The sequence below is a fragment of the Carex rostrata genome, chromosome 1, assembly GCF_964058835.1.
Source record: "Carex rostrata chromosome 1, lpCarRost1.2, whole genome shotgun sequence".
Lineage (NCBI taxonomy): Eukaryota > Viridiplantae > Streptophyta > Magnoliopsida > Poales > Cyperaceae > Carex > Carex rostrata.
In genome coordinates this window covers 8,675,614-8,700,561 of record NC_135918.1, presented here as the reverse complement: position 1 = coordinate 8,700,561, position 24,948 = coordinate 8,675,614, and the positions used below count along the sequence as shown (strand labels likewise).

Below are 24,948 nucleotides of genomic sequence, written 5' to 3'. Positions count from 1 at the left end.
GGGGCGCAAATATTTTCTGCGCTCCGGAATAAAAATTCCGAAGCGCAGAAAAAATCTGCGGCCTGGGCATTTTTAAAATTTCCCTCAAAACTTGGTCATTTTAAATAAAATATTTATTATTTTGGGTATTTTTAAAAAAATCGGATAAAGGCCGAAGCTCGTCATGGTCCCGTGGCCCATGATTTTTTGGGATCTGAAATCACCGAATAGCATAATAATACTATAATAGCCACAAAATTTCTCAACATCCTAGTCAGCACTACAATTCTGAGGTAAAGGACAAAATAGATGGATTCTCTGTGCCACATGGCAGAAGATAAGTGACGCACATCATCTCTCTCCTATCTATCAGGGATAAACCCAATTCAAGATCTTGCATTAAACCACCGAGCCTTGCTACTCATTTCTATTATTTTCTCGCCACTCTAGTAGAGAAAAAAAAAAAATACGACCAGAGAGATGGCTTCTATCTCTGCTTCTTCTTCTGCTGTCACAACTCTAGCCCGGTTAGATTTTATAACTTTTTCTATTCATATAATATCCACAAAAATCATGATCATTTTAATGATTTAATGTACATCATGTCAATTTGTTAACTTCCTATTGCATTAAGTAGATATTCAGATCTTCTCATTAATTACAAGAATAGTGTAAATTTAAATCACTACAAAAAGCAGGAATGGGCTAACAAGGGGATCGTCCTTCCTCGGAGGAAGGGGCCTGAGACAAAGTGCGAAATTTGCTGCACCTGGTGCACGGCGATCCATCAAGGTATGCGCCGAGGCCTCAGAAAGGCCTCTCTGGTTCCCCGGCAGCACCCCTCCTCCGTGGCTTGATGGAAGGTTAATATTTTTTTTCACATTCTTTTCGTTTCATTTTTTACATTTGCATTTCACCTTTAAAAAAGTTTAACATTTCTGTGTTTTATTTCTAATTGCAGCCTTCCAGCAGACTTCGGATTTGATCCATTGGGCCTTGGTACGTCAAGGATGAACTTCCTAATTTTCAATATTAGTTTTTTTTTTTTTTCCTCTTGTTTCCCTTTTCTCAAAAATCACAAACAAGTTTGTCATATACAATTAATTTTCTATAATTAGAACCAGACACAGAAGACGGTGAAAGAAAAAGGGGTTGAAATAAGTCCATTAAGTGACATGATTAGCTCTTGAAATTGTTCAATTGAAATAACAGTATTTGAATAACAAAGGTGTACTTACCTGCAACCAAACTTACATGCAGGATCCGACCCAGAGAGCCTGCGGTGGAATGTACAGGCAGAGCTGGTTCACTGTAGGTGGGCCATGCTTGGTGCTGCCGGCATTTTCATTCCTGAATTTCTGACCAAGATAGGGATACTAAACACCCCTTCATGGTACACCGCTGGTGAACGCGAGTACTTCACCGACACCACAACTCTTTTCATAATCGAACTGATCCTCATTGGATGGGCTGAGGGGCGCCGCTGGGCTGACATCATCAAACCCGGTTCTGTCAACACCGACCCCATATTCCCCAACAACAAATTGACAGGTACAGATGTGGGTTACCCAGGTGGGTTGTGGTTCGACCCATTGGGTTGGGGCACTGGAGATCCCGAGAAGATCAAGGAGTTGAGAACCAAGGAGATAAAGAACGGGAGGTTGGCTATGTTAGCTGTTATGGGTGCATGGTTTCAGGCAAATTATACTGGTACCGGACCTATTGACAACCTTTTTGCACATCTTTCTGATCCCGGCCATGCAACCATCTTTGCTGTAAGTGCAGTTGCATTTGTTTTAGCTTTTTAGGTACTACTCTACTAGTTCTTATTTAATTCAATGTAGGATTCTAATTTTTTGAATTTCTCATATGCAGGCCTTCACCCCTAAATAAGCATTGCAACAACCAATTGCCTTGGCATCAATGAAGGGAAAGGGACGACATGCATGTGATTGTATTTTGCAGAATAGCAATAATTCAATCTTGTATTTTATGTAACGTGTAGCAAGTATCAGTGTACAAAAGCTTGACGATTATTTTAAGTACATTTTCTCTAAATTTGCAAAATTTTACTTTTATCTGATCTACCTCTCAGGTTCTCTGGCAGTCTGTAATTTGTAAACACTTTCTTATAAACTTTCCCCATAAATTCAACTATTGATATGAGTATCAGAAAGATAAATCAGAGCATTAGCAAGAATGCAAATTGTTTCTTCCTATTAAAACCAACAAATCAAGCACCATACAGTTAATTTTGCACAATCATAAAAAATATCATTAGATGTGAACAGAAATATGGAAATAGCTAATTATTCATTTTACCCAAAGAAGCAAATGAGGTACATTTATACGACTCGGACTCACAATTGAAATACCCCTCTAAACTACTCCTTCCACCTCTAGACATTTCATCAAACACCTTCCAGGCATTATGAAATTAGGAAACATAACATTACACAACACAGAAACTGAACAATGCCATTCACCACTTAATTATTTCCCAAGAATAAAAGGAAAAAAATCTCAGAAATCCTCATCAATCTTGAAAACATGGTTGCCCCCGTTCCCATTCAGGCTAGACATTACAGACGCCTTCTGGTACTCCCCGACTCTCTTCTCGAAAAAATTTGTCTTACCTTGCAACGAAATAAGCTCCATCCAATCAAATGGATTCCCAGCCCCATAAATCTTGTCACAACCCAATGCCATAACCAGTCGATCCGCCACAAATTCAATGTATTGGGTCATTAAATCGGCATTCATCCCCACCAGACCCACCGGCAAGGCATCACACACAAATTCCTTCTCAATTTCCACCGCATCCATCACTATACTCCTGACTCTCTCTTCACTCAACTTCCTGTTCAACAACCCATACAACAAACACGCAAAATCACAGTGTAATCCCTCATCCCGAGAAATGAGTTCATTGGAGAAGGTCAGGCCCGGCATCAGACCGCGTTTCTTGAGCCAGAAAATAGCACAGAACGAACCAGAGAAGAAGATACCCTCAACACACGCAAATGCCACCAGCCGGTCAGCAAAGGACTCTGATGAATCAATCCAGCGCAGGGCCCACTCCGCCTTGCGGGCCACACATGGCAGCGTCTCAATGGCAGAGAAAAGACGCGACTTTTCGACATCATCTTTGATGTAGGTCTCCAAAAGGAGAGAGTAGGTCTCAGAGTGGATATTTTCTATGGCAATCTGAAAACCATAGAAGGCGCGAGCCTCAGGGAGTTGCACGTCGGACATGAAGCGAGAGGCAAGGTTCTCCAGCACAATGCCATCAGAGGAGGCGAAAAAGGCAAGCACGTGGGAGATGAAGTGGCGTTCGTCTGGAGTTAGGGTTACATCCCAGTGGCGCAAATCTTGAGAGAGGTCAATCTCCTCAGCCGTCCAGAAAGAAGCCACCGCCTTCTTGTAAAATTCCCAAATGGAGGGGAATTTGACCGGAAACATGCAAAAGCGCTCTGGATTCGGCGCAAGGAGCGGTTCTTCGAGGTAAGAAGCTGGAATTGATGATGGTGCAGCCGGCATTTTCTTGATTTTCTTTTTTTTCTTGAAGATTGATGGGTTCTTATTCTTTTTATTTTTCTTGAAGATTGGTGGGTTCTTATTCTTTTGATGAAATTCTGAGAAGGGAACGGATTGATAGGTCAAAGGTTAATTAGAGAGATTGATTGATAAGATACGAGGAGAGGTACAGAGAAGGAAGTGATGGGTGGAGGCGAATTTATAGCGTTTTCAAAAGGGTTCGAAAATTTTGGGGGGAATTTCGAATGTGAAGCTTAGGCCGGAAGATGGAGGGAGAAAAGGATTGCAAATTTGGTGGGGGGGAACTAAAATTGTAAATTAAGAATGGAATGAAGTTTTGGCGCGGTTCTAGGGTTTTGGGAACGAAATGGTTTATGGGAGAAAGACGCATTAGCAGGCGCGTAAGTGGAATTTTTGGCTAGGGATAAGGTTACGGCTCTCCTTTGCACATTGTTATGTAGGCTAACGAGAAATCCTTAATTTACTCTTATGAATGACCCGCTACATCATATACTACTTGTCTTATAAACTACAAATAAAATGGGTTTGTGAAAGGTCTTGACGACATAACACCAAAAACCAGCATTTCCTTTTTCCATGGACCAGGGCGTTCGGCGAAGGTTACTTTGTCGGTATTCGTAAACCGAGTGCATGCAGATATTTCGGAAAATTTGCTGGCTTTCGAAAGTTGGTCGTGTGCGGTCCCGAGTGTGACACGAGGTGCCTTGTGGTGGACACGTATCCTCTGCATTAACGTACTGTTTGAGTTAATTTCTAAACCGTACGATCAGAATTCGGGCCAATCCGGCCCAAGCCTATAACGCACGGGGCACTTTAATATTAGTACATATCTCAATCGGATGGTCCAAATTTTAAATCAAAATTTCAGTTAATGCAGAAGATATGAATTCGCCTTGTGGTGTGGCCGCGCGGGATCCAAGGAAAAGATTCTGTTGACCACAAAATGGGCCCAAATTAGTGCCATTGGGCTGGCCCGGATTACAATATTGCTTTACTGGACACTGGATAAAGGTTGCTTAATTAGAGGCTTTTGCAATGCTAAAAAAATTAGGTAAATTTGCTCGAGCACAAATTCCTAGCTAACTTTTATGTGCCAATACATCATAATTCACAGAGTTATCACTGAACATTTGCTGATTTGTTGTTTTCGTTAAAAACATTGACAGTTTGAACAATATCAAAAAATCAATTAAAATTTTTGGAGTTCAATCTTAACGATAAGATTTATGTATTGCATAGTGCATCTATACAAAAATAATGAGGATTGATCCATACTTGATCATTCATCAAATGATGAAAGTTGTTATGATATGTACATAATAGTTTTAAATATATCTAACAATTTATTAAAGCCATTATGAAATTGTATGAAGATTATTAAGCCAAACTGGCTATATAATAGAGTCCGACTAATACGCTTATATAAAAACTTCACCACCAAGTTATATAAGTCAAATATCAATTTTCAAAATTCAAATAATCAATCTAAATAGTTCAATTTAATTTCCAAATTCATATGTGCTTGGAGATCAAATTTTACATTTTTTTTTTTGCTATTTCTTAGATAGATAGAAAATTACAATTTTCTATGATCCAAAATTTTCTACCTATCTAAACAAATAATATAAAAGTTTCAATAAAATGTAAAATTTAGTCTTCAGTCACATTTAATACGAAGATCATGTTGAACTGTCTAGATTAATTGTTTGAATTTTAATAATTGAAATTTGACTTATAAAAATTTTGTGGTGCAGCTTTAATATAAACGTATTAGCTGGTTTCTATATAATGACATGTCTATCAAACTATTGTCATTTTCGTAAATTATTTAACTCCAATTTAAAAATGTTGTAGACAGTGTAGAGTTAAGATATTTTTAAGAAGGGGAGTGCTAAAATGAGGGCAACATTTGACATTTTGAGGGCTGAGAGAAATATTTCTCTCTAAATTCCAATATTACCCTTTAACTTGTCTCTCTAACCTCAATTAATAAAACAAGTAAAAAAAGGAAAGGAAGTCAGAAAATTAGCCCACAGATCATTTCCTTCCGTGAGAAAAATCACACTCCAGAAAAACATTCTAATTCCCCAAGAATCTTCTTCGTGATTATCTTTCTTCTTCATTTTTTTCTTTAATTCGAAATTATTGTTCAGCGTGTACCCAAATTGGAAATGAATCACACAGTATCAATTGGAAAAGAACTTAGTAGGAAATTAAATTGCGTAATTCTCATATACGCTGAATTTCTCAACTCAAGCAAGCTTAAAGGCTTATACTTCAAGCGAGAGAAATTGATTAAAAACTCACCAAATCTCGAGCAGAAGGTTACAAGGTAAGCTATCTATGTATTTTTGAATTCAACATTTTTTTCTCTCTAAAAAACAGATTCAGTGCAACAAACTTGATAATTGCTTCTCATCATGTTGCCAGTTGAGGCAGCAAAATAACATCAATTAAGAAATAAAAAGAATCAATTTTGGGGGCATTTGAGATGGATTAGCATTTTATATTATAATTGGGGAGTGCTATACATTTGTACTACTAATAGTTATTATTATATTAAGTAACACAAGAGAAATTTACTCTCTCGGCAAGGCTATGGCCATTAGAAAAATTATTTTCAAATTATCATTATGACCATGCCCCCTTGAAGTAGTGGTAACATGTCAACCATTGATAATTTTAGAAAGTTCAGCACAAGACCTGACTGTTTCTAGTAAAAAGTCACATATGTTACTCAAGAAAATACTGATATGGTACAGCCCTGCACTGACTGGTACACCAACGAAATTGTGTTCGTATGAACCAGTGTTACACCGGTCAACATCTCATTGCAACAATGACTCAATTGTATCAGACATTCACAACATATAAACCAAAATTTGAAGAAGTTGGATATTTAGTTCTGGTGAAATATCACGGTTGCTCAGCAAAATGTTTTTATGACACCTTACATTTTTTTTCCTTCATTGGTACTTAAGAACCACAATTTATATATAATTCTAAAGAACTTCGTACTTTGTTGACAGATGAATCTTAATGAGCCGATCAGTGATGATGACATAGAGAATGAAAAGCTCGAGTTAATCATGTTAAGCTTCGAGACATCTGATGAGTTGATCAAGGGAACACGCGCTTTTTTCTTAGAAAGAGGTTATGGTTTATCAATTCGTAGCTCGAGAAAAGATAAGTATGTAGTTTTGGGATGTGACAGAGGTGGTTGCTATCGAGACCAGCGCAATGTTTCGATAGACCAAATAAAAAGAACAACAGCAAGCCGTTTAATAGATTGTCCATTTAAGATTAAGGGAAAACGACAAGATAATGGGTTATGGATGATTGAAATAAAGAACTACCTACACAACCATGAAGCTTCGGTTGATGTAACCGGGCATCCGATATGTCGTAGGCTATCACAAGAAGAAATAAGAAGTGTTGACCATATGAGCAAATCTGGAATACCACTAAGGCAGATCATTTCTTCTCTTCGGCAAAATAATCCCAAACTTTCTGCAATCTCAAAAACCATTTACAATGCAAAAAAAAAAATTCGCAAAGATAATCTTGCGGGTCGTTCAGTCATTCAAGCTCTATTGGAAGAGCTTGCCCAAGGCAGTTTCATGTACGACATTTTAAATGAAGGAGGCCATCTCACTCATCTCTTTTTTGCTCATCCGTTGTCGGTAAAGTTAACTCAAAACTTTCCTAATATCTTTATTATGGATTGTACCTACAAAACCAATAGATACAAAATGCCATTACTAGATATCATAGGAATTTCAAGTTCCAACACTTCCTTTTATTCGAGTTTTGCTTTTCTGAAAGGGGAGAGCGAGAAAGATTACATATGGGCATTAAAAATGTTTAGTAAAATTCTGGGTGAGAAGCAACCTTATGTTATAATAACTGATAGAGAGTTTGCATTAATAAATGCAATTAATATTGTTTTTCCAGAGTGCAAACATTTGCTGTGTGTGTGGCATATAGAGAAAAACATATTGACAAAGTGTAAAAAATATTTTGAAACTGAAGAGATTTGGGTAGGTTTTTTGAGTTCTTGGAAAAATGTAGTATATTCTTCAACTGAGCTTGAATACAAGGAACACTGGAAAGAATTTGAATCAAAGTACATGGAGAAAAAGAAAGCATTGGAGTATATTGAAAATGTGTGGCTACCATTGAAAGAGAAATTTGTCGGTGCATGGACCGATCAATACTTGCACTTCGGGAACCGTGCATCTTCACGAGCAGAATCAGCACATGCCAAACTTAAGAAGTATTTACAAGTTTCAACCGGCGATCTTTATGAAGTGCGTAGCAAAATGTGTCTTGCAATTGAAAATGAATTCAATGAAATTAAGGTACTCCTCAACACATACATTATGTTCTAATCTCAAATATTTATTTATTATGTAACTTTAGAATCACCTAATTTGTTGTTTCCTAAATTTTTTTATAGGCGCAACTTTCAAGAGAAAAGATGCTTCTTCTTCACTGTTGCAATATTTCATTTTTTTAAAATGTTGTTTACCATGTGTCTCATTATGCTCTAAAAGAGCTACACAACCAACACATGAAAGCAAAGTTGGGTACTATGAGTGTGGTTTGCAGTGGGAAATTTACAAAAACTATGGGTCTTCCATGTGCTCACAAAATGAGTAATTGGAGAAATGAGCCGCTAATTTTTGACTTGATACACTCACAGTGGCGGATTGATGGAAGGAGCTTGAGTGTTTATGCGGCTACACACAACGATGACCATGATGATGGCTTTGATGTCATACTCGAAGAACTTCGCACCAAGTATCAAGAATGGCCAGCTTCTACAAAAGATACCGCTCGTGAAAGAATAAAAGAACTCATAAATCAATTTGATGTCCCCTTCGAACCTATTACTCGACCTCCAAAAGGCCGTCCACCAAAGTCAAAAAATAAGAGAAAGGCGGTAAGTTCTACGCGACGGGATCCTTCTGGTTTTGAGTTTGTCAAAGCTTCTCGTCGGAGCGGCTTGGGTGAAGGACTTGATGATGGAAATGCAAGTTTGTTTGATTTAAATGTAAGTTCCTCTATGTGGGAATAAAACAAAGTGTGTAGGCATATAGTGTGAGGGACAAGGGGTATTTTGGGCTAAATAATTCCAGCTTATATTATGCATTTTTGAAATTATGCTTGTATGGATATTTTATGCTATCTAAGAAAACTCTTCAATTTTGCAAGAAATTGAAAAATTATTGAAATTCTGTTATTTATCTCCACATATGTACTCTATGCTTTTCTTTTTGATTCATACAGTAAATGATTGAAATTTTGTTATTTTTTATTACTGTTATTTTGTAAATCATACAGTAAATCTTCACATTGGTTACTGTCTAGGCTGTTTTTCTGTTTGAGATGATGTTTCTTTCGGGATTTTATGTCTTTTTAGAGTTTATACTGCTAGTTGCTGGTAGAAGTCAGTATCAGTTTCTGCTGGTAAGGTAACCTTGTCAATCTGTCATGGTACCAGTTCAATCTGTCATCGATCTCAGTTGCAGATTCAGCACCTTGCCAGTTGCAAGAAAATAATTGGAGAATATCAGGTTGGTATGGATGGTTTCATCCGGTGTAAGATCGATGTTGTGTTGCTTCTAAGATCCATTTCTGTAAATAGAAGCTGTGTTGTACTTATATTTTGTTGAATTTGTGATTTAGGAGATACAAAAGGTTTGATTCATGCCATTTTTTTAAGAGAGAGGCTCAGACCAGGTACCAGATGAGGGTAAATGCAATTTTATAATTAAGAGGGGCCTATGCGAAATAGAATCATTTTTTACTTGCTATTTGTTTTCTGATATGTCATAAAAGTCAAAACCAAATTGGGTATTCTTAGGTTGCTTGTGGAACTTACTCTGTATTTTGGCTCTATTTGTACGTACTGGTAAGATACCAGGAGGAAGTTATATAGTACGTGAGCAGTGGTGAAAAAACTATCTTTGATGGTTTGTATTTTGTATTTTAATTTTCATTATTTAATATAATTTTTTCAGTTTATATTTATTATCAGCTGCTACGAGAGAGAGATGCTTGTTACCAAAAAAAATATAATTTTTCCTTTTCTTTGGAATAATTTTTCTTAGTTATTTTTTTCCTTAATAGACTTATGTATTAATTATGACATATTAATTGTAAAGATATGAGAGAGAAAACAAAAGGACAATATTGGAATTTAGAGAAAAATATTTCTCTCAGCTCTCAAAATTTCAAATGTTGCCCTCATTTTAGCACTCCCCACCTTCACTTTTGCTTTACTGGTTACCAGACTACCAGTGGTTAGTGCACAAATCTTGTCCTCTAAAAGCTAGAAAGGCCAAAAAGACCAGCTTTATGCAACCGCACGAATAGCAGTGTAGACCAAGTATCTTACATTTTCTCGTCAATTATTAGCTTGTTTTCATATTTTACGAATTTCGAAAAATAAGATTCTAAACGATCTTTCAATGATGTAAGGTCCTACCTGGCCTTCGTGTATATAAGGACCGCATGTCCGTCTCAAAACTTATACTGTTTTGGTGACCCCTGGTTACATCTTGTATTTTTAAATTTTTTAAAGTTTAAATAATCGATTCAAATTGTTCAACATAATAGATGTATTAAAATGTATTTGCATATCAAATTTTACATTTTTTTTTAAAAAATTTAGTATTTATTAAGTATTTTACAAAATCGTTGCTTTCAAACCATTAGATTTTTGTACTCATCTTAATAATTAGTAACAAAATTCAAGAAAATGTAAAATTTGATCTGCAAGCACATTTTAATATATCAATCATATTGAACGGTTTGAATCGACTATTTGAATTTTGAAAATGGAGGGAATAATCCAGTGTCATCAAAAAATAGTGTAACTGGATCCCTCCTTATTTTAAATATAGAATTCAACATACACTAATATAATTATTTAGTATTTTGTTCTATTGCTTGTGATCAAATATCAAATATATCCTTATTTTAAGTAACCACACGGTGTTTAGATTAGAACCACAGACTTAGTATAATGGAATTAGTTTTCGTTTCTAAATAAAGAGATGCAAATTCAATTTTCGAAAGTAGTATTAAAAGATGCACGAATTTACCGGAGTCTTTTAGTTAAAAAAAATATATAGTGTTTATATTCAAATTAACTTACAAATCAGAATTATAAAAGAGAAAAAAAATTATTTAAAATTGTAAAGATAAATTGTCAACAACTTGAGCCATCATGAAAAAATATTTCGTGAATTTAAAACAATTTAAATGATCTTGGGCCGAATCAGCCCAGATTTATTCGGCAATGCCACAGAACGGGCTAGGCCCATCGTCATCTGACATAAACCCATTCCATTCAAAAATTGGAAATAAATCTGCTGTGATTCCAATGGAATAATAGGGTTCTGTTATTTCAATTTCAACCGTTTAAGATTTTTTCATATGCTAATCTCAATGAAGAAACCTTTTACACACGAATCTCAAAGAATTTGAATGGTTGGGATCGGAATAACAGGACCCTGTTATTCCATTAGAATCACAGCAGATTTATTTCCTCAAAAATTCGGGGGAAAAAAAAAAGCAAAGATAAAAAAGAAGTGGGTGCTATTTGCTAGGTGGGGAAGCGACCATCGCCGGAGAAGAGGAATATGTCATCGGAGAATGCCGGAAAAAGCGAAGAGATTCTGTCAAGGGAGCAGCTCCTCCACCACTTCTCCCGCTTCTCCTTCCTCGTCTCTCGGCCCGGTCTGTTTCTTCTCTTATCAAATCCCAGTCCACTATTTTTTCTTATTATGCGTTGGTTGTTATTGCTAACCAGAATTTAGCTTTGGTGTTAGATGTCAAGAAGCGCATTGTTGATGCTGTCAGAGATAATCAGGTTAATTTTCCCCATTCAATGTACCCTTTATGATTACTGCAATATTTTTTTTTCTCGTTATTCCTTTAAAAAAAAAAATGTTGATTCATCCTTTATTTGTGCACAGGAGGCCGTTGCTGTGACAACTGCCATTCAAGAGGAAATTCTTCTTGAGATGGGCATAGGTGCATTTTTCTTCGATTCAACTGATTTAAATTTTTTTAGTGTGAAGTTAAACAATATCAAATGTACACTATCTTGCTTCATTGGTTAAAATCTTCGACTTACAGTACCAGTTATGAATCATAAACCACTACGTAATACTGGGTTTCTGTCATAATGTACTATAATATCAACCAACAACTGGGTCAGATTTAGTTTTGCGTTATTGCTCCGACTTGATATACCTACAGTAAGTCCATTTCTTTATCATATCTAGCAAGTCTGCTGGCCCAGGAAAGCTATCTGAGACTCATTTTTATGATCTTTGCTAGTGATGATTTGGCCACCATTTCATCTACTACTTGTGTGCTTCTATGTTTATTTTGTTTTCTTTCCAGGTGGGCTTTATCTTCTTTCATAAACTCGTGATCTACTGATTTTCTTTTAACACATATCCTCAAATTTCAGATCCAGGGTTTGGGATCGGTTGCTTAGGAAAAGTGAACACAGTTTACGAGAATGACATGGAATTGATGATCAAATTTTATCAATTTGTTGCAAAGTAAGGCATTCTTAGCAGGCTTTAGTTTTTACTTAGCAATAGTGTTAGGTCTTAAGGCTTAAGCTCATCTCATGGAGGAGTGTACCATGAGATGAACTGTCTGATTTGGTATTAAATACAAAGATAACATATCCTTTAAGAAACGGAAATTAAACAAAAAAAGTTCTCTCTTCCATCCAAAACAATGTAATAAGATAAAAGGCAAATAAATGAACAATGCATATAATAAGCATTTTATATATTTTGTTTATAGCCAAAGCTATACCCAAAATCCCAAATGTTGCACAAGAGTTCAAGGAAAAATTCTTGGTGTGCTGGACCTGGTAATTTTATAATTTACATTAATTAATAGAGAGGAGATGGCAATAGATGAGGCAGAGCTGGAGCCAGATGAATTTGCACAAAAAATGAGTTCTCAACAAATCTTGCAAAATCAGGTAAAAAACATGCACAGTTCTGTTTTCCTAATTGAACCCTTGAAAGATATATTACGTTTCACAGTCATTCACATTGCAGCAACTTGAAATGTTAAAGCGTATAAGGAGCTACAGCTGCGAGGAGCAATCTGCTATTCTCGACTATGTATGCTCTCTCTCTCTCTCTCTCTCTCTCTCTCTCTCTCTCTCTCTCTCTCTCTCTCGTGAATATCAGCAGTAATGTGGAAGTTACTTGGAGAAATCTCATAGAAATGATAGTTAAGAAGTTGGAAGCCTCAATTGTACAAGTTTTATTGAAACCAAATAAAATTAAACCGGTGAAAAACAAAAGGCCTGGTATTGTAAAATACTGTTCTTTTCTAAAATACCAGGTCAGCCGCTGTTTTGTGCATTGGCCTCAAGATTTTTTTTCTTTGTAGTTTTAGGATATTGTTCATTTCTGATTTACAGCTTCGCAAAGAACTGGAAAGTGCAAATTTTGATGTAGATGCTAGTTCAATCTTAACACCACGCCAACTTCAGGAGATCCTCAGAAATTGCAACTAACTGCTTAGTTTTGCTATGACTGTATGTTGCAGGACTGGTAAAATATATTTATCAATTGCTACAGTTTTACTGGCTCTTGTACTTAATTCTATTTATGAATCTCAACTGGCTGCTTCTACTTCATTGATAAACTAATTCACCTTAATTAAGAAATATTGATGCTTAGCTGCATTAGGCTGCTTTTCAGAACTTAATATTAAGAGGCAATAAGCATGTGGAACATTTGTGCTGAGAGGTTGGTACCAGTGTACATTTGTATAGATTCAGGTGCATATATTACACTCATATCCATTCTCAGAATATCATTCGTGAGATGTTACGACGATATCACCCACAGCAATGTAGAATGTTACAAGTGGTAATTTATCGAGTTACACTGTAACACTCACCAAATCATAAGAACAACCAAAATAACTCTGTTCCAAGGAAATAGAAACTGAAAAACACCCTTAAGAGAAGGAAATAAAAGCATTTGTTGGCTACAAGTTTACATCAGTTTTCACAACAAGCCAGCAGATGATGTATCTTTAGCATCAACCTTTGGGTCTTTCAATAATTGCTCTTTGGATACATCCACAACAAAATGTCCATCTTAAAACCACACACAAAAAAAACCATTAAGTTCCCAAAACGCCCTTGTGAGAACAAAATAAATGCAATTGTTGCCTAAAAATTATACAACATTTTTCACAACAAACCAGCAGATGACATTTCTTTTGTATCATCCTTTGGCTCTTTGGATCTTTCTATAATTGCTCCTTGGACAAACAGATCCGAAATAAACTGTCTGACTTAAAACCGCAAAAATAAGCCCCTTTTTCACTCGAACAAGAAAAAAATAAAACACCTAGGTTACTTGCCTAATGTTAATATTTATCCTTGAATTTCTAATATAGTCTAAAATAAATTTGTCATCTTTGCTGGTAAATTGAGTTGCAAGTGAAGCTATCTCTGCATTTTCTTCATCAGTGAAAATCCGAGGCACGCCTGCAAAGAAAAAGAGTAACATTTGTTGAGCTTATTTGGCACATGTACATGCACGCGTGCGCGCGCGCACACACACACACACACATGCGCTGAATAGATGAATACCATGAAAACACTCTCTAGCTTCACCAGCCATGAGTACAATATCACCGCTCCGAACATACATAGCTATAGGATCATCATTTCTTGTTTTGCCTCCCAAAAGAAATACTGCTTTACAACCTAGGCTGTATCAGAGGGATTAACGCATTGAGTCAGAATTTGCGCATAATCTTTTAATAAAAGGATAATAAACAAAACACGCAAACAAATATGACCTGATGCTCACAATAGGCCTAGTCCAATCAGCTTCCATGTCATCAACATGGCCCCCTAGCATATCACCTGAAAGAATACCAAATCTTAAGCAATAGGAAAGTGGGATGTAATTGACATTAAAGTTATATTTAACGAGGTGCGGTAGGATTGGGATTCACATACCGGGTCCATAGTAGTTAACAATGGCAGCTTCGGGATGAAACTCCTCTCCCGATGACATGGCAGGAGAAGCCATTTTTTTAGTAAGTTCGCATAGCTGTTCTGGTATTTCGTTATGCAGCAATGATATATTGTAGTTGCGCTACACCCAAAAGAGGTAATTCAAGGATTATCAGTCGACCTAACCACATGCCAATGGTATAAAAGTTTTATGTTATATAATGGGGTTTACCATAGACCAATCAAATTGTAATCCCAGAGTGCTCCAACGTAACTTCCTAAGAAGTTTAGTTGCAGGAATTGGAGGATGTTTGCATGAATCCATTTCCTCTTTCTGTGTTTCTCCTTGGCAGTTGCCTAGGTTTTCTAGATTAGATAAAACCTTTTGGTTTTGTGCAGCATCAAACAAATCAAAAATGGGACCATAAAAGGCAGTGAGATTTGTTCTATTAGGAGGCTGCGGAAAGCTCTGCAAGCTTTCTCTAACCCAGTGGCATTGCTCTTCAATTGAGAGTGCACTTGGAATGAAATAAAAACCTACAAAAATTAAATAACTTGAGAAATAGATCACTAACTGTTAAATAATCTTATGTATTGATAGCTTTTTCAAGCAATAATGCCTACCAGGGTGATCAATCAATCCAAAAACAGGTTGATCAAAATCATGACAATCAACCCTGATAATTCCCATTCGGTGAGGCGGTGTCTCGTTAATTGCGGCTCTAAAATCAACTACTTTGGTTAGGTCTAAGGTTGGTTTTACTGCATTTGTTTTTCTCCTGTGAATGTAAAGAATTATGTATTAGCTCCAGATTATAATGCCACTATTCTGCAAATTATGTGAAGGAGAAACTGGAATGGTACTGGTACCGATAAATGGAACCCCTTATTAGAAGTTTAGAATTAATCCAATTTGGGGGCTTGATTTAACAACGATATTGGGTTTGCAGAGAGATGAAATGACGAGTTTGACCTGGATTTGGGGAGGAGAGACTTGTAGAGCTTGTATTTCTTCTCCGCTCGACGGAAAGATGTGCGCTCCGAATCTGCGGCGTCGACCGGAGTTTCGGCGCCGTACACCGAAGCCGCCATTTGTGATCGGTTTGGAAGTTAGAACTGCTATGCACCGGGGAGAATTGGGATTTGTTAAGAGACGTATACTGGTGTCTCCAGTTTTTTTTTCAATGGAGACCACCTGCAGCTGAGTAAAATCAGAATTTTCCTTTAGCTTAAAATTTTCATAAATTATTATGCGCTGTTATAAACTTTCTTTTATAAATAAGCTATCAGAAAAAAAAAACGTGGATAATCACGCTACGTTAATAGTTACGTCATGTTAATCAATGTAAGTTGAAAATAATTTATCAGACGGAAATGATATTGTCAACCGATTAATTAGAAATAATCGAGAATAATCGGTTATTATTGAAAATAACTGGTTAATTAATCGGAAAAACCTGTAACAGTTTGATAACTGCCAATGACTAATTGGTCAATTAATCAGTCAGAACGGACGTTTTTTAAAACACTGTATTACATATGCATAGATTTATCAATGGTAAATTAAACTGAAGATCAAATATTATGCATTAAGAATTTCTTAAATGCATTTTGATAACACGTTGTGAGTCTCTGGTCATATTTTTCAATTCATTTTATCATATTAGGGATGCTAAATAATTCTAGGTTATGTTCTTATATATTCAAATTATTCTTATAAACATTCTGTTGTCCTGGGTTTTTTGGAGGTCTGTTCAAGTTCTTAAATAAGCTTAATACATATGCGGATTCAAGTTAATTGAATTAGGTCAATTAACATCTATTTATTCCCAAAAAAATATTATAATTATACTTGATTTTTTATATTGTTTAGAGTAAAATGTTACGAAATTTATAAAATTAACTCCAATATGCGATATGCAAATTTGATATGATTAATCTCTATTTATGTTTGATTCCAATAACTTGAAAATCTCTTTATTTTGTAATCACCAAAGCTGACAGACAATATATATATGTTGTGTCATTGATGTGCACAAATTTATATATTGGTGCTATATGAAACATTGACATGAGCATATATTTATAAAATTATACAAAAAATGTTGCTATAATACAGTAACAATATATTTTGTGTGTCCGTTGAAGTTTTAAATAAATTTAAGCCGTAATTTTTATCCTAAAATTATCAAAAGTCAAAACTGAAAGATAGATCTAAGTTATATCCATTGTATGTAAATTAGTTTATATATACTAAATCATAAGAATGCATAAATTAAAACCTCTGTATGAATAAATTTGTTCTTGCTAATTCAAACATAAAAGTCAAATATTATTTGGGAAATTATGCCGGAATACATTTATAGTGTGTTTGTACAAGCGTTCATATATTTAATCAATTTTGATCACATTTATGATCCTAAAATCGAAAAAATCGATAGAAAATTTTCATTTTTTTTTTTTTTTAATGTGTAGAACTCTAGTCGTGATTAACAAAACAATTACATAAAAAATTACACAAGAAATTCCAATATAATGCATTTATAGTGCATTGTTCTTTTTATATTTTTTCGATAAACCTAGGTCATTTATATGCTCCTAAAATCAGTAAATTAACTAATAAATAATAATATTTAAGTTCTGTTCTTAGAATGTGCATAAATCTATTAAATCTTAATCAAACACTTAGATCAAATAATATGCATAAAATTATGTGAGAATGAACTTGTAGTGCATTGTGTATGTTTTTTTTTTCAGCTCTTATTTCGATCAATAATAAAATCCAATGTAACGAGGGTTTAAATGGCTCCCTATTTGGTCTCCATCACCTTCACTTTTTAATTTTCAAATAACAAAAAATTTTAAAACTTAAATGTTAAAATAAAACTATTAGATATTATCTATATTATTTTCTTCATACACATAAAAAAATTATCACTTTTGTATTTTGTTTTCATATGAATCAATAATTTGAAAAATTAAAGTTCAGAAATTATCTACATTGTTGTATTTTTACAAGTTCTTGATAATAATAAAAAAAAAGTTAAAATATCATAAAAATTTACATATATTTAGAGAAAATAATACATATCATATCTCATGAATTATTTTTATATTTAAATTTAATTTTATATAATTAAATTTTTAAAAACTGAGACTGATAGAGGCACAAAAATAAAGCCATTTAAGGGCGTGTTCGGATGTCAATTTCCTATGAAAATTTTAATGGGTTTGGGCCAGATTGGATCATAAACCCAGTTAGGTGTTCGACTGCCAATTTTTTTTCCAAAATATTTCCTGCGGTTGTACCAATTCATGTCATTTTCAATACAATTGAGTGGGAACAAAAAACGGACCTCAAACTTCATTTTTTTTCTACCCAATCTTCTTTCTCTTGCCGGGACCCACCCTCTCTCTTTTTATTTTTCTGCCTCCACCCCATGTGACTCTCTTTCACTTCTTTTAATTTTCTCAATCACACAGGCGCTAGCCTATATATATATAAAGAAAAACTCACCCATTTGATTTTGAATTGTGGGACTAATTCTATGTTCCAGTTCCAGATTCTTTTTTCTTTTGTAATTACATGTGTTTCAGAGCATAAAAATCATATATTTTAATGTCAACTATTTAATTACCAAGAAGCACAATATATATGCTCTGATACAATTTATTATGTCGAAACAATAAGATGCAAGAAATATACATGCGTAATTTTTATTCTTTGGTCTGGTGCTCTAATAATTTTTATGATATTAAAGCAAGAAATTGTATGCTATATATTAGATTAAATGTTTGTTTTTTGTAAATGTTTATGATATAGTTTTTTTTTTTGCAAATGTTTGTAAACTGTTTTTTATTTTATTTTTGTCATTAGATATTTTAAATGTTTATTTTTTAAAACGTTTTTAATTGTTTTTTCTTATTTTATTTGTACCATTTTAGTAATATTTTTTTATTAGAAACGGTTCATCTTTTTAATATTATTATTTAATCAATTTTATTTAATTTAATTGATATAATTTAAAAAAATATATGTTTATCAAATGTTACAATTTACAACCCATAAAATATTAAATTTACAATATATTATTGGTCTAAATAAATAGATGGTGGCATGACAGTTTTTTTCATTGTAATTTTATATTTAATTACTTTTTTATATTAAGCTAACTTTAATTTAATTGATTAAAATCAATACAAAACGCTATACTATTTAAAAACAATAATTAAATAAAAAAATTATTTATAACTAAACTAAACTAAAACAATTAAATAAATATACATATTGTAAAATAAATAAAGATTTCTCACAATTAATCCCATGATTCATACGAACACTCATTTTCTTATATTCCCATAATCAATCCCGTGCATTCCGTACCCGTGGGTTCTCACTTTTTCAAAAGTGAATTCCCATTTTCATTCCCATTCCCATTCCGTAATCCCGTGACATCCGAACACGCCCTAAGCCTTCCTCTAATTCATATGAATTTTATTATATTTTTTATATTTCGTCAGATATTATTTCGATCATAGAGGAAATTCCTTTCAACTGAATTTTTTTTTCCCACGGGAACAGTATTTTTCAGTTCAATTCCCGTGCCCGTGTCCATTCCCATTTGTCGGCCGAACAGGCCCTAAGCGTATACTTATATACTATAGAAACTTTCTATGTAATAGGCATCCCACAGGTTGGCACGTCGCAGGAGACGATAAAAGGACTGCTGTACAAATTTCCGTTAGGTCCTGTTTGTTTGTCATAAAATTACACCGGATGAGATTTAACGAGATGAGAAAATTCACTTTTAAAAAAGTGAGAATCCATGAGCACGGATATGCATAGAATTGATTATGAAATATATTAAAAGGAGTATTCAGTTGTATCGTGAGATTAGTTGTAGGAAATCTTGATTTATTTCAAATTATGTATTTTATTTAAATTTCTCACCTATTTAAAATAAGAAAATATATATATGGAATCCGAACTGAGATATCAAATTGAGTCTCGAAATAAAATGAAAAATGTGGGATCTCAAGTATTTAAATTTTTATGTAATTTATGTAATTTGTAAAAAGTAATATTTTAAAATAAGAAAAAAAATTAAAATGATAGTTATAATTTTGATGTACCAATAATATAAAATTACGCACTGTCCTTAAGAGGAACTAAAATTGATGTAATTTAAAATAAGAAAAAAATTAAACAATATTTATAAAATTGATGTAATGATAAAAAAAAACGTGCATTGACTTCACAACTAAAGTTAGTTAGTCAGTCCCAGTTTCAATAAAAGAAATTAATGTGTAAGTTTTTTAAATAAATTTGTAAAGTTGTAATTCCGGATCGGACTAAAAATGACTAGTCCCACAAAGGGTAAAAAGGAATCCGTATCCTCTCCGGTATTGCACTCACTTTATGGTTTGAGATTAAATCTCAACCAGTTTGAGATTCGGGTCGCAATAGGGGTAGTATTTTTTAGCTTTGAGATTTGTGCCAAGTTAAAAAGAACTAGTAATTGGAAAGGATTCCCTTATTAGGTATTGGAGAGGATGTGAATTCGGTAAAAAGAAGATGCTAGATACCTCTTTATATAGAGTATAGAGTAGAACTAGGGTGTTCTTAAGCTCACCAAAGTGTTTGGTGAGCTTGACTTCAAAATCCGTCGAATCGGTTTCAAATGACGAATCCAAACCGTTGGAACCCGTCTATTTTACGTGTGATGCGTCTACATGTGAAATTTTTTAACTTTCGAATTAGTTTAGTATAAAGTCAAGCGGTCAAAACATGTTCAAAAAATGAATGCACTAAAATTAATTTATTAACCTTCTAATTTTGACCAATTGACTTTATACTAAACTAATTCGAAAGTTAAAAAATTTCACATGTAGACGCATCACACGTAAAATAGACGGGTTCCAACGATTCGGATTCGTCATTTGAAACCGATTTGACGAGTTTTGGAGTCAAGCTCACCAAACACTTTGGTGAGCTTAAGAACACCCTAGCTGTACTCTAGAGTATAACTAATATAACATCAGTGTCTTTTCAGTCTATATAACACCAACTCCAAAAACTTATCAAATCGAGTTCAAATGGTGAATCCAAATATTTGACCGCTTGACTTGATATAAAATAAACTCAAAAACTTATAAATTTAACATGTAAACGCACAACTAATGAAGTAAATCGGTTTGAACGATTTAGATTCACCATTTGAATTCGATTTGATAGTTTTTGAAATTAGTGTTATATAAACTGAAATGACACTGATATTATATTAGTCATACTCCTTTATATATGATCTTGGTAGCCAGTTGCCGTTCAAGCATATTTGTTAGTATTATATGAAATAATAAACATGGCCCATTTCATGACCAATAGAGAGATGAGAGAGAGTAATCAGCCGAGGTGGGATATCAATAATGTACTTTGATGTCCTGCCGAATTACACTGTGATGGGAACAATTTTGGAGAAAATGATGGGAATGTATTGAGAACATTATGATCATCTGAACGGGTCTTAGTCTAAAAATCCCAATCAACTCAAAATTCCATCGATTCCTACTAAATATTTGCCATCCGAAAATAGCACCAGCGCCTAGATATTTCTGTTTCAAGTGGGCCCCGCATTTATGCGGGTCCGTAATAAAAATAGCTTTAAATAATCTAAAATGCACAAAAAGAGCCGACAACTCAAAACATCTCTTTATACTAACTTTTCTTATGCAAATGGCATATTTAATACCCTTGTGAAAAGCTAAATAAAAGGCTCTCCAAACTAGTTAAAAAGTATTTTACTCAAGAAAATAACTAATTTTTTATTTAAAATTTTCTTATATTTCTTTAATATAATGATAGGTATTATCAATATTGTTAACAAACTGATGAATTGAATTAAATTGTTGCACTATAACATACTTGAAATCCCAACAAATATATCATGGTACATCAGAGGAAAGCGAGGTGGCCACTTTAAATGAATAAAAATATTACAGATACGAAGGAATGAAAGACTGTTCCAATATCCAAATGCCCGTGTTTATAAACATTACCTCCGCTTCAAAGGAAAAGAAGGGAAAAAAAAAAAGTAACAATAAATATGTAGTCAAGAAATTAACTCAGCAAAATTTCTTGGAAGGGTCGCCGGTCTCGTTCCCTTGCCGGGAGACGGGTGGTACTCGATAATGCCACAACCTCCCGACAGCACCAACCCGATACTTGCTGCATAAGAACTCCTTAGCAAATGTCTTCTCCACCTTCCGATCGACATCATGCAAAAAAATGTCAGTGTCACCTTCGCCTTTTCTGGCTCTTGCCATAACCATCATTGAGTATATCGCGGCCATCCGTCCTGGTGCCGCTGCGTAGTATCTGCATGTAACGGCATAATCAGTTCAAACTTCAAACCGACTTTGAGAACTCAAGAAATACTAATAAACATTTTACATTTTTATAGTTCATGGTAATTGGAAAATCATATTTGTAATTTCTCAATCGGAATTTAATGATTCGGCATCAATACTATGAGCCCATTGGCAGGTTTTTACCACAGGATTAGGCTGTCAAAAATGCCTAAATTACATATCATAGAATAGTCCCACCAATAAAAAGAAAAAATCCAATATCTCGCCAGTAAAAATGTAAATTTATAACTTAACAGCATTTTAAACTTCTCAAGGTAATTAAATAGTTCATAAATCCAAAACCGGAGAATAAAATGCAGGGCTATTTTCTCTAATCTCTAGTAATAAGCCAACACAGGTCATGGCCCAAAATTGACACTCTTTATTTGTTTCTAATAAAATGATAAGTTGGTTTCAATATTTATGATGATGTATTAAATGCATATAAATGCAATGTTAATGTGAAGGATAATCTACAAAGATATTATGCACCAAATCTGCGTTCTGGTCCTACAGCCTTGAATCCCCCACAAAAAAAAAAAAAACTTTCTAAATGATGAATATCACTCTAAATTCTAAAACCTTATTTATACATTTCTCATCCCATAGAATCAAATCACACTCTATACAAATTTGGAGAAAAAATGTTCCTTTTGGGAAATGACCTGGTAGGTCAGAGATGAGATGAGGATTACTGTCTAGAAGACATGTTATATATTTATTTCACTCAAGATAGAGATTATTAATGTTAAATTAATACAAGTTCCAGAAAAGGAGCAAAGAACAATTAAATATTTTTTACTCTCCACAGGCCCACAGCTACCAAATGTATACAACAGCACAAGTACTATATAGTATATGCTATGCAACTCCATCCTGCACCAATAAACTTCCTTCCCAAATTGAATTCAAAATCAGAATTCAGAACACCAACTTTGGAACTGGGCATTTTGGTTCTTAGGTTTTGTACTAAGCATTTAAGCAATCAGAACATATCTGATCTGAAGGACTGTATTTCAACTACTAGAGTTGACTTCTGGTAAAAATTCATTGAAAAAGGCTGCCAAAGGGGTTTGAACCTTGAACCTTTTTTTTTTACTAAAAAAATATGAAGCGGTAAGAAAGATAAATTTAGACTGGCAAAAGAAAATAGATGAGTAATTTCAGGAGAAAAAGAAACAAAAAATAGAAAATACCCTTTAGGCGCGTCGATCATAATCACATCCCATTCCTTCTCATAAACCACATCGGGCAAATTATCCAGAGCCAATCTGCACCGTTGATTCCCCTTGAGATACGCATTCTCAGGCGCGCACATCTTCTCCTGCTTCCACCCCTTGAGCAGCTCATCGGCCTCCGACAGGTGGGTCCGGTAATCGACATGGTACGCCGTCAGAAATGGCGACCCCTTTAGCACAGTTTTGTACCAGCTTGGATCCTCCTCCAAGAAAACAGTCGTACCGCCAGCATTCAATGCGTACCACATGAGCGAATCGTGGCCAAGCCCGAAAATCAAGAAGTTGCAAGGGGCACGCTTGCGGAGTACGGCGAGGGATTCAGAGATCTCGGCAAGGGACTGTTGTGGGACCACCCTGGACGTGGCGTAGCGGACGGTGGCTGTCATGAGGTCGGGGTGGGACAAGGAGGTGCGGCTAGAGAAGCTGGGCCGTGAGCAGGAGATGCGGAAGAAGCTGGAGGTAAGAAGGATCGCTCCGGCGATGAGCGCCGCGGCAGCGACGACGGAGACGGCTGTGAATGGTCGGCTTTTCATTTGGGTGGATGAGATGGTGGTATTAATTTGTTTTGGAGTTATTTATGTGTTGGGGGTTTAAACTTTAAAGGTGGCCACTAGTATAGGGAAGACCGCGGTTAGTGAGAGAGAGCCTGAGCTGAGAGGAGGAGATATAAAGAAGTGTTTATCGGCTCATACGATCATATCCTCTCCGATCGTACGGATATCATAGGATTGTTCGGATTAGTTGTGATCGTATACAAGTTATTTACCTGTCTTCTGTGTGTAGGCCAGGTTGGTCAGAATTAATGTTATATCAAGCGGTATTTCAACTTAGTCGTTGTCTTAGTTACGTGAGATTTATATACTGCCTGAGATTCAAAATATCTCGACTTGTTTCGTCAGATTTGATTTTTCTTTTCTTTCAATTTACAAGAACACGAAAAACATTCAGATGAGCCCTCAAAATATAATTATATACAGAGAGAAAGAATGACTAAATTCAAAATGTTTTCAAATCATTGTAATAAATAATAAAAAAAATTCAAAAAATATAAAATTTGATCTTCAAGGTGAAAAACAGCAATTTTCAAGTCATCTTAATAAATAGTAAAAATTTCAAAAAAAATATAAAATTCAGTCTCCAAACACATTTTAATATATATTAAACATTTAACGGTTTGGATCGACTGTTTGAACTTTAAAAATTGAAAAACCAAGTTATTTGTTATGAAAATTAGAACAAAAAATCGTTTTCATTTTCTCTGTATATATATTGAAATCTTTTAAATACATTAGCTTAAAAACTTTACGAGGATCTAAATCCGTTATTTTTTCCTACCTATCTCCTTTTCTCTTTTTCTCTCTTCTTTTTATTTGTTTCTCCTTTTCTCTCTCTAAAGGAGTGTCTTGCTTTTCTTTTAGAAAAAAAGCAACGAATTGGGATCCACATATAAAATCTTAAACTTTTTATTTTGGAAAATTAAATCTTAAACTTGTTGGTTACATTTTTGTACTCCATTTTTATTTTTTCATGTAGTTATTTATGTTTCATTTTTTTAATATAGTGATGGCATGATAACAAACTTGGAACTAAAATGTATGATATAAAATGAACGGGAGTTAGAATACAGAAAAATTGAAATATGGTGTATTATAAGCACATAATGTATTAAAGTTTGTAGTAACAATTAATAATTGCCGAAATTTTTATTTATAGCATAAAAAAAAAAAACAAATC

General features: G+C 34.4%; 6 protein-coding genes across 9 annotated transcripts; 3 read left to right on the top strand and 3 right to left on the bottom strand.

The window, feature by feature from the left end:
* Positions 1-228: 228 nt before the first annotated feature.
* On the top strand, positions 229-2,046 carry LHCA2 (photosystem I light harvesting complex protein). Its single transcript, XM_078304780.1, has 5 exons — positions 229-506; positions 678-842; positions 941-978; positions 1,240-1,754; positions 1,855-2,046. Exons 1-5 carry the CDS (start codon positions 460-462, stop codon positions 1,870-1,872), a joined length of 783 nt encoding a protein of 260 aa, XP_078160906.1. The 5' UTR covers positions 229-459; the 3' UTR covers positions 1,873-2,046.
* A 183-nt stretch (positions 2,047-2,229) lies between these two features.
* Positions 2,230-3,896, bottom strand: TSO2 (Ferritin/ribonucleotide reductase-like family protein). The gene has a single exon (XM_078304758.1). It carries the CDS (start codon positions 3,517-3,519, stop codon positions 2,503-2,505), a length of 1,017 nt encoding a protein of 338 aa, XP_078160884.1. The 5' UTR covers positions 3,520-3,896; the 3' UTR covers positions 2,230-2,502.
* A 2,670-nt stretch (positions 3,897-6,566) lies between these two features.
* Positions 6,567-8,680, top strand: LOC144554945 (protein FAR1-RELATED SEQUENCE 5-like). The gene is made up of 2 exons (XM_078303228.1): positions 6,567-7,898; positions 8,243-8,680. Exons 1-2 carry the CDS (start codon positions 6,567-6,569, stop codon positions 8,615-8,617), a joined length of 1,707 nt encoding a protein of 568 aa, XP_078159354.1. The 3' UTR covers positions 8,618-8,680.
* A 2,422-nt stretch (positions 8,681-11,102) lies between these two features.
* Positions 11,103-13,276, top strand: LOC144556254 (plant/protein). Of its 4 annotated transcripts, none has more exons than XM_078304712.1 (7): positions 11,103-11,286; positions 11,379-11,419; positions 11,526-11,583; positions 12,029-12,122; positions 12,475-12,559; positions 12,639-12,704; positions 13,010-13,276. In XM_078304712.1, exons 1-7 carry the CDS (start codon positions 11,190-11,192, stop codon positions 13,103-13,105), a joined length of 537 nt encoding a protein of 178 aa, XP_078160838.1. In that variant the 5' UTR covers positions 11,103-11,189; the 3' UTR covers positions 13,106-13,276. The 4 variants fall into 4 exon arrangements, with proteins under 4 accessions (XP_078160838.1, XP_078160836.1, XP_078160839.1 ...); XM_078304710.1 differs by having other exon boundaries at positions 11,367-11,419; XM_078304713.1 differs by having other exon boundaries at positions 11,367-11,419; positions 12,979-13,276.
* A 325-nt stretch (positions 13,277-13,601) lies between these two features.
* On the bottom strand, positions 13,602-15,787 carry LOC144556237 (oxidoreductase, 2OG-Fe(II) oxygenase family protein). The gene is made up of 7 exons (XM_078304709.1): positions 15,543-15,787; positions 15,194-15,348; positions 14,802-15,106; positions 14,573-14,711; positions 14,410-14,476; positions 14,198-14,319; positions 13,602-14,092 (listed from the first exon to the last, which is right to left on the bottom strand). The coding sequence occupies exons 1-7, from the start codon at positions 15,659-15,661 to the stop codon at positions 13,953-13,955; spliced, it is 1,047 nt and encodes a 348-aa protein (XP_078160835.1). The 5' UTR covers positions 15,662-15,787; the 3' UTR covers positions 13,602-13,952.
* Positions 15,788-21,524: 5,737 nt separating this feature from the next.
* LOC144556416 (arabinogalactan O-methyltransferase 2-like) lies at positions 21,525-23,853 on the bottom strand. Its single transcript, XM_078304769.1, has 2 exons — positions 23,173-23,853; positions 21,525-21,944 (listed from the first exon to the last, which is right to left on the bottom strand). Exons 1-2 carry the CDS (start codon positions 23,745-23,747, stop codon positions 21,692-21,694), a joined length of 828 nt encoding a protein of 275 aa, XP_078160895.1. The 5' UTR covers positions 23,748-23,853; the 3' UTR covers positions 21,525-21,691.
* Between the last annotated feature and the right edge of the window lie 1,095 nt (positions 23,854-24,948).